We start from the raw sequence: 12,992 nt of genomic DNA on the forward strand, positions 1-12,992 counted from the left end.
TGGAGGAAGATAACAAACATGAATAGAATTTGACCTAACAGCCTTAAGTTACAAGAGAGCAAATATTAGTTAAAATTACAAAAAAAGTTCTTAACAGTAGCAATAGATTCAGACTGAAAATAATTACTTGGTGGGGTGATATACTCTTTGTCCCTGAAAACAGGAAATGAAGAGTCATGCCCAAACTAAATTTCCTGAATCATGTATGGGACTCAAATAGAAGGCCTATGAAGTCCTATGCATTTATATTACACATGGTTAATTTTAATATCCAGCACGGTTTAATGCTGGATACTTTTCTCATTTTGTTACTGTTGTCCCTGAATCTCCAACTATCTCGGAGCCTTTGCTGAGATATTCAGGAACATGACAACAAAACTTTCCAAAGGCAACTGAGTTGTCTAGAAGGCCCTGTTGTGAAACAGTAGACAAATAGTAAGTCTACATGTAAATTAAAGAAAGATACATGCAAACCTATAACAAATCAGGCACAATAAGAAGGACTAAAGTTTCACCAGCATCACTGTATCACATCCTTATGCAAATAAAGACCAACACCAATATTTTAGCAGGAGTGATCTTACTCTTAGACAGATGAGACACTGTCCACCTAGCGCCCCAGCCTCTTTATTAAAAGATGTAACTGCAGAGGAGTGAATGAGGCAATCCCACAGTTTTGAATATGTAGACCATTTCTATAAAATAGTACCAGTGAGTCAGTTTTCTACAAGATTTCTCCCTAAGCCTAAATAAGAGAATATGGTTGTAGGATACCCAATTGCAATCTAAGAGAGAGAAAGGATGTTTCTTCCCAAGAAAGATACAAATGACTCCAAATGTGGCTGCTTTTATAAAAACTTTGAAACTCATCTTTCTAGGAGCTACACTCTACAAATACTGCCAACATGCAAAAGAAATAAATAAACCTGAGCTCCTGCCAACCTAACATTTCGAAAACATGCAAATGTGAGTAGATCAATAGGCTTAGAAATGGAGATGAGCACCAACCCTCAGAGTCAGACATGACTGGACTTAACGTCAGGGGAAAACCTTTACCTTTTACCTAAGGCCTAATGAATCCCATCTAAAATGGTCAGTCAGACAACCATAAACAACATACGTAAATGCCCAACCCCTATATATTAAAATTGGAAGAAATCCATATTGGAACTGCATATGGGCTAGCATGAGTATATAGGGAGTCAATAAATTGTTTTCTCTGTGGAATTTTATTTTGAAAGTTTGATTCAGAGCTTTGTTCCATGATGTGCACCAGGAGTGGAAATCATGCAGCCCTACAAATACTTTAGATCACTGGTTCTCAACCTGTGGGTCCCCCGGTGTTTTGGCCTACAACTCCCAGAAATCCCAGCCAGTTTACCAACTATTGGGATTTCTGGGAGTTGAAGGCCAAAATATCTGGGGATGCACAGGTTGAGAATAACTGTTTTAGATATTATCAAACATTCCTCCCACTAACCGCATCAGCTGGGACTGTTAGAAGCTTTACACCAACAATATCTGGAGGGCCACATGACTTCAACCTTTGATACTGTATTTACTCAAATCTAACATTTGCCTTTTTTGACTAAATCAACTTGTCAAAATTAGGGTGCACATTAGATTTGTGTAATAGGATAATCTTAGTGATGAGCCAAAGCAAAAGGGAAAGCTGCTTCAGGAGCACCTGGAACTTCTGTTTGAAGGATGTCGTAGGTAATTTAATTGTCAAAGCTCAATGTTATGCAAATCTGAGATTTGTAGTTTGATGAGGCATCAGCACTCTTTGGCAGAGGAGGCTCAAGACCTTGCAAAATTGAACAAAGGCAATTAAAGTGGATTTATTCTAAAGCGTAGATGCATCCCAAGGTTTCTTTTCGATTGCTTAAAGCTTTGGTGTTCCAACACAATTGTTTTTGAAGAAGGAATTCTAAGCAGGCAACAAAGAGTGTACCTTTTGCTGCTGCACATTACGTTCACCAGCAAACCCTTTTTTTTGGTTTCAGGGTTTTGAAAATTGAGGTGCACATGAGATTTGATGGCGCCTTAGACTCAAGTAAATACGGGTATATACACGGTGTTCCCCAAAATGTATATACCTGATAAATTCTGGAAAAATTCGTACATTCATATGCCCTAAAGCAGAATTGAAGATGCTAGCAGTCGAGAAATATTGTAAAATTACAACAAAAACATAAGTAAGGTCGGCAACTCTGTGCTTTGACAATGCCACACAGGGATGACAATCTCAACAGTGTAATACTGAAAATACACTAGATCATGACTGATCTAGGAAGCTAAGTGAGATCAGCTTTTGTTACTAGTTGGATGGGAGATGACTAACAAATACAAAGTACTCTAGGCCACAGCTTCTTAAAGTGTGGGTCCGTCCCCAAATGGGGCTCCCTTAGCTCAATGTTGGGGTCTGAAAAATTTTCTAAATATCACTTGGTGGCTGCTTTAGACATTTACACAAATCTGTTGTGCAGTGTTTGCAGTGGACTCCGCAAAAGATGTTTCAACTGTACTTCATAAAAAGGAAAATTAATCTGTTGAGAAAGTCTTACAAATACTGGTTTGTTTATCTGTAGAAATTTGATTTTTATACCTATTTTATATACTTATATATCTGTGGTCACACAAAAATTTCTCATGCCAAAAGGGGTCCCGAGCAGAAAAGTTTAAGAACCCCTGCTCTAGGATATACAATCTGCCCTCCACATATATAGTTTTAACTTTTGTAGATTTGATTATTCACATATTTCATTAGTATGCTCTGTTTAGGAATTCCTAGGTTCTCCAATGTGACATTACAGTTAACTTCTGCCTGGAGATTCCAAGAGGTATGTTCTTTCATATTTTAAACCTGTGCTTTTTATTTGTGGTTTCCCCACTTTTGCAAGGGTCTTGCAACCCCAAACCCAGCAATTGTGAATGGCTGACTGTATTTCAAATGAATGAATTGGGAAAGCTACCTCTGAATATTCCTTGCCTAAGAAAATCCTATAAAATTCACAGGATCTTCATAAATCAGTAAGCGATTCATGGTGACCCATAGTGTACACAAATAAGTAAGCATACACAGAGACTGTTATCCTTACATGCTAGTTACGTATTTTTATTTTTTTTCACGTCTTCTGCCCTTTTGGTGATTTATCCTGTCCCACTCTGTCTGTAAAAGTAAGGATGAAATACCTTAACAAATACCAGGGGCTGCAGGCTATATTTCAGAGGACAGAACTGGCAAAACCTGAGTATTTCTTGCCTAAGAAACCCCTGTGAAGTTCATGGTGTTGGCATAAGTCAAGAAGCAACTTAGAGGCACATATAGAAGTACACTCATAAAACTGTAGATTCAACCCTCCTGATCCACCAGTTCTGCATCCATAGATTACACTGGTCAACACATAATTTGGTGCTTCAAATATTAGACCTGTTTCAGGGTATATTTGACCTGCTGTTTCCAGAAATTGCACTGGTTTTCCCCTATCAGTTCTGGTTTTTAGAAGACAGAATATATGCCATATACCAGTCACTATCTGCTCACCCATAAAGAATCATGAGAACTATATACAGTATATGCAACTAGAGCAGCTTATATATCCAATGCAATTTTCTGAATCAGTGCACCAAGAAATTATAGAAACAGGCCTAAAAAACAAGACAATAATTATTATTATTTTAAACACAACAAGATGAGTCCACAGCAGACAGTCTGCTGGCTGTTGTATTGGATCACACGTAGGACACTTCCCAAGTGTCTAGGACTGTGTGATGTATCGGTGAATAATGCACGCAGATCCCAGTAAGGTGGCCTTCTGCAGCTAACAGGTGGTAATTTTGTCAGCGTCGATTGTGTTTAAGTGCAGGCCAAGGTCTTTAGGCACTGCACCCAGTGTGCCGATCACCACTAGGACCACCTTGACTGGCTTGTGCCAGAGTCTTTGTAATTTGATCTTTAAATCCTCATATCGTGTCAGCTTTTCCAGTTGTTCCTCCTCAATCCTTCTGTCATCTGAGATTGCTACATTGACAATCCATACTTTGTTGTGGTGGTGGTGGTTGTTATTATTATTATTATTATTATTATTATTATTATTATTATTATTATTATTGGTTGGGCTGTTTATACTATCTACCACTACACACACACACACACACCCCAAATCCAAATAGGAAACCTTGATTTTGCCATTTAATATAAGGGATGCCATTTTACTACATCACTTTATATATAACAGGACTTGTGTATCCATGGATTTTTGTACCCATTTTTACCTTCTGAATTTAGGCTCCTTCCACACAGCTGAACAAAATCCCACATTATCTGCTTTGAATTTGAATATATGGCAGTGTGGACTCAGATAACCCATTTCAAAGCAGATATTGTGGAACTTTCTGCCTTGATATTCTGGAACATAGGACTGTGTGGAAGGGTCCTTAGTTAAATAGAACTATCAAACCAGTGGCAAAAAAATAACCAACATGGCATACTACATTCACAAAGCTGTTTTTATAATACAGTAAAACCAGGTTACATTAAGCTAAGTTTGTCTTTATTTAAATTCCTGTTTTTCAATATCAATACTGAGTCAATGCAGAGTTTATGTCATGGTATAGTATGGGATATAATATTAGGCCTGTTTTCAATAATAATTCTCAAACAAAAAAGAAACTACGTTTATCCAGCTTCTGCCATTCTCCAAGGGACCTTCCACACAGCCACATAACCTGAAGGTAGATAATCCACAGTATTTGCTTTGAACTGGGTTATCTGAGGGCCCTTCCAGATAGGCCCTATATTTCAGGATCTTATCCCAGGTTTTCTGCTTTATACTGGATTATACAAATCTGCAATGCCAGATAATCTGGGATAAACAGCTGTGTGGCAGGGGCCAGAGTCAACTGAAGAGCAAACCCTCCATCAGCAGGTGGGCTGAGAATTGGTCTCCTGCTCCCATAGACTGAAGGAGTGGGGTCACCAAGAGGGTGGACAGTGGAGTGCAAACAACACTGGGGGACACCATCAGTGAACTGGGTTATCCGAGTCCACACAGCCATATAATCCAGTTTAAAGCAGATAATTTGGGATTATATACAGCTGTGTGGAAGTGGCGTGAGAGTCAAATATATTTTAACTGTGTTGTACCCTGTCACAAGCCTTGAGGAGACACGGGTAAAAAAACCAAATAATAATTATTACAAATCAAAGTGGAAACCAAGGGACTAGTATAATCTAAGATGGAACTTTCAACTGATTAAATCACTACTGATGTTTATTTTAGGGTTGACTGATTTTATTGTGGTATTGTTTTAATGTACTGATGATGTAAATTACATTTTCCTTTGATATTGATGTACTTGTATTTATTGAACCATATGTTTTGTACATTATGAGTGCTTTGTAAGCCGCCCCAAGTCCCTTTTGGGAGATGGTGGGCAGGGTACAAATAAAGTTTATTTTTATTATTATTGTAACATTGATAGATCCATGTATGCTGCATTACATCTCAATTAAGAGATAAAAGCAAAATATATGTAACACTGACCAACACGTGCACACATGTTGGTGCCTCATGTGTTAGACAACTTTCCAGGTACAGTAGTGTCTCACTTATCCAACATAAACGGGGTGGCAGAATGTTGGATAAGTGAAAATGTTGGATAATAAGGACGGATTAAGGAAAAGCCTATTTAATGTCAAATTACCTTATGATTTTGCAAATTAACCACCAAAACCTAATGTTTTACAAGTCTGCCACTTGTTTGGGAGCGTGGCTGCATTTGTGTTGTTGTTGGGCGTGTTGGCCTGCTGCGCATTGCTGAGGAGAGAAACAGCTGTGGATCCGGGTGGGAAGCAGACTGCGCTGGATAATACAAAATGTTGGATGAGCGAAGGTTGGATAAACGAGACTCTACTGTATATTTGACCTGCTGATTCCAAAAATGGCACTGGTTTCCCCTTATCACCTCTGGTTTTTGAGATACAGAACAAATGCCATGTATCAGTTTTCTTCATCTGCTCGCCTATAGAAAACCATGACAACCATAATTAAGAAAGTAGAGCCGATGTGGTGTAGCTAATGCTGGCATGGGCAAACTTGGTCCCTCTGGGTGTTTTGAACTTCCAACTCCCACCATTCCTCACAGCCTCAGGCCCTTTCCTTTTCCCCCTCAGCCGCTTAAGCGGCTGAGGGGGAAAAGGAAGGGGCCTGAGGCTGTGAGGAATGGTGGGAGTTGAAGTCCAAAACACCCAGAAGGACCACGTTTGCCCAGGCCTGATCTAAAGCAATTGCCTGAATCAGTGAGTCACACAATGACAGGAACAGGCCTATAAAACCAAGAGAAAAATGGGTTTGGGTTGGTCTGTGTAATAATGATGAGGATGTCCTGACCCAGCCTTGAGATGATCCCCATGTCTGCCAATCAAGGGAGCATTCACTGAGAGGGAGGGGCAGTTCTGTCTCTAACGGCCATGAAGGGCGAAACCCCTTGTGAGGCGAGAAGGCCTCTATTCCAGCCTTAGTCCACTCATCCATCCCTGGGCAGAGGCTGCGGGGCCTTCTTCCTTTCTCTCCCGCCCTTGGCCTGCCTCCCACCCCGCCCCTAGCAACAACGAGCCCAGGAAGCGCAGGGCCCTGCGGGAAGGAAGGAAGGAAGGAAGGAAGGAAGGGCTGCTGCTGGCTCACCGGCATCGTGCCTGCGCTGGCCCAAGATGGCGATGGCGGCACCACCACAGAAGGCCGCCCCGAAAGGAAGACTCCCTCCCGCAGAACAGAGACGAACGAGGAAGACCCGATCAGCTGCGATACTACTGACAATAACCGGGCTCAGCGCGCCTGCGCGGAAGGAAGGAAGGAATGACAGCCCTTAACGCCCCGCCCCGCTTGCGTCATGCAGAGGATTTTCAGCCAATGAGCCAGCCCTCCGCTGCTATTGGCGAAGGATTAGGGTTGGAACTACCAATGAAAAAGGCGGTTTAGGGCTAGTGGGCGGGAGGAGCGGCGAGAGGGGCGTGGCTGCGCGGTTGGTTTTAAACTCCTGAACGGGGAAGATACACACCGTGCGTTGCTAAGGGAGGTGTTGGCTTAACTGATTAGAAAGGGATGCAGGAGTGGAGTGAACTGGACTGGGCGCTCCCTAGAAGCCAGGGCGACTAAACTGGATTTACACCAGGCATGGGCAAACTATAATAATAGTAATAGTACCACCTGCTAGCAGTGAAGAATTGGGGGGATCACAAACCTGCAAAGGTAGTGGAAAATGAGCACGCAAAAATACTGTGGGACTTTTGAATCCAGAGTGACAAAGTTTTGGATCACAACACACCAGACCTCATGGTTGTGGAAAAGAAAAAAGTTTGGATTGTTGATGTTGCTTACAAGGTGACAGTCGAACCGACAAAAAAACAACAGGAAAATGTCAGCCGTTATCAGGACCTCATAATTGAACTGGCATAAACCAGTACAGGTGCTCCCAGTGGTAATTGGCACACTGGGTGCTGTGTCAAAAGATCTCGGATGCATTTGGAAACAATAAACATTGACAAAATTACGATCTGCCAACTGCAAAAGGCCACCTTTCTGGGATTTGCGCATCATCCGAAAATACATCACACAGTCCTAACGCTTGGGAAGTGTTCGACTTGTGATTCTGTGATATGAAATACAGCATATCTATCTTGTTTGCTGTATCATACTGTGTCTTTGTGTCAATAATAATAATAATAATAATAATAATAATTAAAAAAAAACTTTGTTTCTATTCTGCCCTATCTCCCCGAAGAGACTCAGGGTGGATTCCAACAAACAAGGGCATACATTCAATGCCTTAAAAACAGATAAATATTGGCATAAAATCCCAACAAGACCCCACATATGAATATAGCGTTAAAAAACTAACATCAAATTTAACCTAATATCAGTGAATTGAGCACAACATTAATAACCTAAACCAATATAGTCAGACAGAATCAGGCAAGAATTATATAGTGACATAAAATCTAAAGATTCACAGTCATTTATAAAAGCCAACTGAAGTTCAACAGAGTTGTGTGGGTTGGATTACGTGGCCTATGGTGGTAAACTTGGGCCCTCCAGGTATTTTGGACTTTTAGGCTGTTAGGAATTGTGGGAGTTGAAGTTCAAAACACCTGGAAGGTTGAAGTTTGCCCGTGCCTGATTTACACTGTGGAATGGATGCAGTTTGTGTTGGAGATAGCGACCTCCTCAAGCCTCCTCTATTAAATATTTTGTCTGTTTATAATGTGTCATTTATTCCCTGAAGTGTGTTTTCTTTAGTTTGCAGTTTTCTTAGCTCTATGTGCTTGAGACACTGGGCGGGGCTGCAGACCATGTGACTGGTTCAGTAACTGTTTAGTATGCAGTTCAAAAAGGATTACAGTTGAAGAATGACAGTTGAGGCTTGAGTCTGTTTGAGTACAGAAGCCAGTGTCAGAAGTCAGTTGAGGCTTGACTTCCTTGGAAGTAAACTGTTATAAAAGAGTTATACAGAGCAATATGGTTTTAAGAGACTGTGAAAGACTATAAAGGTACAAACTAAAACATTTTAAAGTGTTTAACCTGACAAGAAACGTATCTGTATATTTAAATACATGATGTTGTGAGTATAACAAACATGTTATTTTAAAGAAGTCTACTTGAATTTTTGTCTGCTGAGGGTATCAAATAGAAACAAGATATTTACAAGCCCAGTGATCTTCCATTACCCAATAAACTAAAGGAACATTCCTGAAACTGTATTATCCAATGTGTTATGATCCTAACACAGTGGTTCTCAACCTGTGGTCCCCAAATGTTTTTGGCCTTCAACTCCCAGAAATCCTAACAGCTGATAAACTGGCTGTAATTTCTGAGAGTTGTAGACCAAAAACACCTGGGGACCCCAGGTTGAGAACCACTGTTTTAACAGATCATAATCCCCAATAGTCCAATAATGAGGGTTGTAGTTTGATGAGGCAGAGAAGGCTAAAGATCTGGTAAAACTACAGCTTCTATGATTCCATAGCATTGAGCTATGACAGTTAAAGTGGTGTCAAACAGTATCAATTCTACAGAGCCATAATAACTGTGTTTAACTACCACATCACAGCTGCCTTTGAAAAAGACTTCAGACAGGCAGCCAATCCCCATTCACTTCCAGCATTGCACACTCTCATCCCTTCCCAACAGATCCAACTGTTCTCGACCCATCTCTTATTTCATAAATGCAACCACATGTATCTCCAAAAAAATCCAAATCTTCCATAAATGACAAATACAGTCAACCCTCCATATCAATGGATGCAGAGTCTCCTTGTAGAGAGAAAGAGTGGTCTATAAATAAACCTACTACTACTACTACTACTACTAATAATAATAATAATAATAATTCAACTATGCACAGCTTGCAAATATGTTTAAAAGATTCCAACAAGCAAACCTTGATTTTGCTATTTTATATAAGGGATGCCACATTATTATGACATTATATATGACGGGCCTTGGTATCTATAGATTTTGGTATCCACGGGGGATCCTGGAACCAAACTGCAGTGGACACTGAGGCCCCTTCCACACAGCTGGATAAAATCCCACATCTGCTTTGAACTGGGATATATGGCAGTGTGGACTCAGATAATTCAAAGCAGATATTGTGGGATTTTCTGTCTTGATATTCTGGGTTATAGGGCTGTGTGGAAGGGCCCTAAGAGGTCCTTCCACGCTGCCCTTTATCCCAAGATCTGATCTCAGATTATCTGCTTTAAACTGAAATCTATGGGCCTTTCCATGCAGTCGTATAACCCAGAATATCAAGGCAGAAAACCCCACAATATCTGCTTTGAACTGGGTTATTTGAGTTCACACAATTCAAAGCAGAAAATGTGGGATTTTATTGAGCTGTGTGGAGGGGGGCTATGAGTCTCCACTGCCAGATAATCTGGGATAAACAGATACTCTGGGATCAGATCTTGGGATCTAAAGGCAGTGTGGAAGAACCCTGAGGGCCCACTTATAACACTATGCAACAAAATTTGAAAATGTTTCTGTTCTTGATCTGAAAGTGCTATTTCCTGTTTGTGCGGTCCTTACTTTGGAAGTACAGTAGTAGTTATTATACTCCAGAATACTCCACACTGCCATATAATCCAGTTAAAAGCAGATAATGAAGAATTTTATACAGCTATGTTGAAGTGGCATAGTGTAATAACAAAGGCAAAGCTTAGCTGACAGGATGTGTGTAACACTGCAACCTTGCAAAAGAAAAGCCCATCATCCATTGCTCAAATGAATTCATGCTAAGACAGAGCTTCTGCATATTCAAAATTATTGATTATTGAGCCTTAAGGATTATTTTTCAATGTCTAGCCAGAACAACTCAGCCAAGCAGCTTACAAGTAGTCTATACCTTGAATCACTTCCTCTGACTCATAGGGTTTGAAAAGTGAGCCTACAGTAATAACAAGGTGCAACCTAACTGAGCAGTCATTCCCAACTATGGCTCACTGTTATTAGGGCAATGTGCCTGGCAGCTATTCACCAGATTGTTTCCATGTGAAATTTCATTAACATTTATTTTTAAAATATTTTGGGGCGTAATAATTATAGCACACTTATGCTAATATGATTGGTTGAAATAGACATCAAATCTGGATGGCTGGCTATCTATCTATCTATCATCCGCCTCTTCACAGTACATGATGTGAATATTTTGTTAGTGGTGTTAGCCTCGAGGGAGGCTTCTCTCATGTCCCCGCATGGGCAGCTGGAGCTGACAGAGGGAGCTCACCCTCTCTCCCCGGATTCAAACTGTCAACCTATAGGTCAGCAGTTCTGTTGTTATTATTATTGACACAACGACATTGTATGACACAGCAAACATGATAGATATGCTGGATTTCGTTGTTGCTGTTGTTGTTGTTATTATTATTATTATTATTATTATGTATCAACTGAGACCTGAAGTGAAGTGACCACACTTTGCTTGTAGTGTGTCTGGACATGTGAGTGTCCAGGGTGTCATGACTGTGAAAATCAGGCCCTTTTCTCTATGCAATTGCCCAACCAGTTCAGATAACATCTATGCTGCCTAAAGGTCCAAATTTTATCTGATTAGGTCAGCCGCCAGTGGTACTTGGATGAGAGATTACCAATGAATACCAGAGACAACAGGCTGCAGTTGAGTTTTCCCTCCCCAAGAAAAAAATTAGCTTAAAGCATAGCAGATGAAGGATCTTACCACCATCCATTCATTGGGACAGTAGGCTCAGCGGGCTACACATGTCTTCCCTAGATATTCATATCTTGGAGAGAAGAGGGAGGGTGGACAGAATAAAGCAAGATTTTAAATTGTGATCTCTTGCTGTACTGTGATGTTGTATATATTTTGGAAATTTAATAAAAAATATTTTAAAAAACAAAAAATTTAAACTGTCATCTTACTATTTCTGAGAGCTTGATCTTCTAGTTCACTTTTGATAGATGGATTATGCTTGTACAGTAGTCTTGGTAGTTCAACGTTGCTAGGTTGTTTTGAAGGGGCTCTGCCTGTTCCCCCTAGACTCGGGATAGCTTGATCTGTCTCCACCCCCGATCCATTTCCTCATTCATCCTCCTAAGTGATTGCCTTGGGATAACTGCAAACAAAGGAAAAGCTGGCAGCGAATTCCAACAGAGGAGGGAGTGATGGGAGATCAAAGGAGTTGAAACCATGTGGAGGTCACTGGTAATAGAGTCAACTGAAGAGCAAACCCTCCATCAGCAGGTGGGCTGGGAATTGGTCTCTTGCTCCCGCTTTGAGTCCATTTCGGGGGATATAAAGCTGTGTATAAATAATAATAATAATAATAATAATAATAATAATAATAATAATAATAATAGGGAGTGGGGTCACCAGGAGGGTAAGCAGTGGGTGCAAACTACACTGGAGGGGGGCACACACCAGTTTTGGCAAAAATTGCCATAATTAATCAGTGCATCCCTGTAGTTAGGTTTTTGGTTTTTTTAGTGTCAGGAGCGACTTGAGAAACTGCAAGTTGCTTCTGGTGTGAGAGAATTGGCCGTCTGCAAGGACGTTGCCTAGGGGAAGCCCGGATGTTTTGATTTTTTTTTATATCATCCTTGTGGGAGGCTTCTCTCATGTCCCCGCATGGAGCTGGAGCTGATAGAGGGAGCTCATCCGCGCTCTCCCCAGGTGGGATTCGAACCTGGCAGCTTTCAGATCAGCAACCCAACCTTCAAGTCACGAGGCTTTAATCCACTACACCACCGAGGGCTCCTGTAGTTAGGTGTCACCACGAAATAATTTTTTTCAATCCAGTTTACTGTATCAAAAAGACCTACAAGACAACTGAGAAAAATGTGGCTCATCTTGTGAAGGTTGTTCTGAATGCTTTCCTGACTGACCTATAGCCCTGGCTTGACTGTCTGTCATTTCTCTCAAAACTCACTTCAGAGGACATCATGTTGGGACAAATGAAAACATCTGGGCAGCTGCGACTAATAGGATATTGAATACATCTCATAGAAGCCTTCTTCCCTCCAGTGCTATGAAGAGTAGCAGTAAAGCTGGAGTTCCTGTACTTGATCAACAAGGAGCCTGTTTTGAACCCAATAAACTGTAATTGCACGTATTTCAATATTTTTGGTTGTTGTTTTACTTTTGGGACAGACTGCATATGTATAGCAGATTGCTGAGTTTTCCAGGCTGTATGGCTGTGTTCCAGAAGCATTCTCTCCTGACGTTTTGCCCACATCTATGACAGGCATCCTCAGAAGTTGTGAGATTTGTTGGAAACTGGGCAAGTGGGGTTTATATATCTATGAAATATCCAGGGTGGGAGAAAGAACTCTTGTCTGCTTGAGGCAGGTGTAAATGTTGCAACTGGCCGCCTTGATTAGCATTTAATGGCCTTGTAGCTTCAAAGCCTGGCTGGTTGCTGCCTGGGGGATACTTTGTTAGGAGGTATTAGCTGGCCATGATTGATTCTTGTC

At 40.9% G+C, this 12,992-nt stretch overlaps 1 protein-coding gene across 2 annotated transcripts in view; it reads right to left on the reverse strand.

Annotated features, from left to right (window-relative positions):
* The window catches only part of kif3a (kinesin family member 3A), a 40,951-nt gene extending 34,103 nt beyond the window's left edge, over positions 1-6,848 (reverse strand). For both annotated transcript variants that reach the window (XM_008104729.3, XM_062970383.1), the window contains exon 1: positions 6,690-6,848. In XM_008104729.3, coding sequence (XP_008102936.1) covers positions 6,690-6,695 — 6 coding nt within the window. In that variant the 5' untranslated portion in view covers positions 6,696-6,848. The remainder of the gene's footprint in view (positions 1-6,689) is intronic.
* Between the last annotated feature and the right edge of the window lie 6,144 nt (positions 6,849-12,992).

This window comes from Anolis carolinensis, chromosome 2 (assembly GCF_035594765.1).
Source record: "Anolis carolinensis isolate JA03-04 chromosome 2, rAnoCar3.1.pri, whole genome shotgun sequence".
NCBI classification, from domain to species: Eukaryota; Metazoa; Chordata; class Lepidosauria; order Squamata; family Dactyloidae; genus Anolis; species Anolis carolinensis.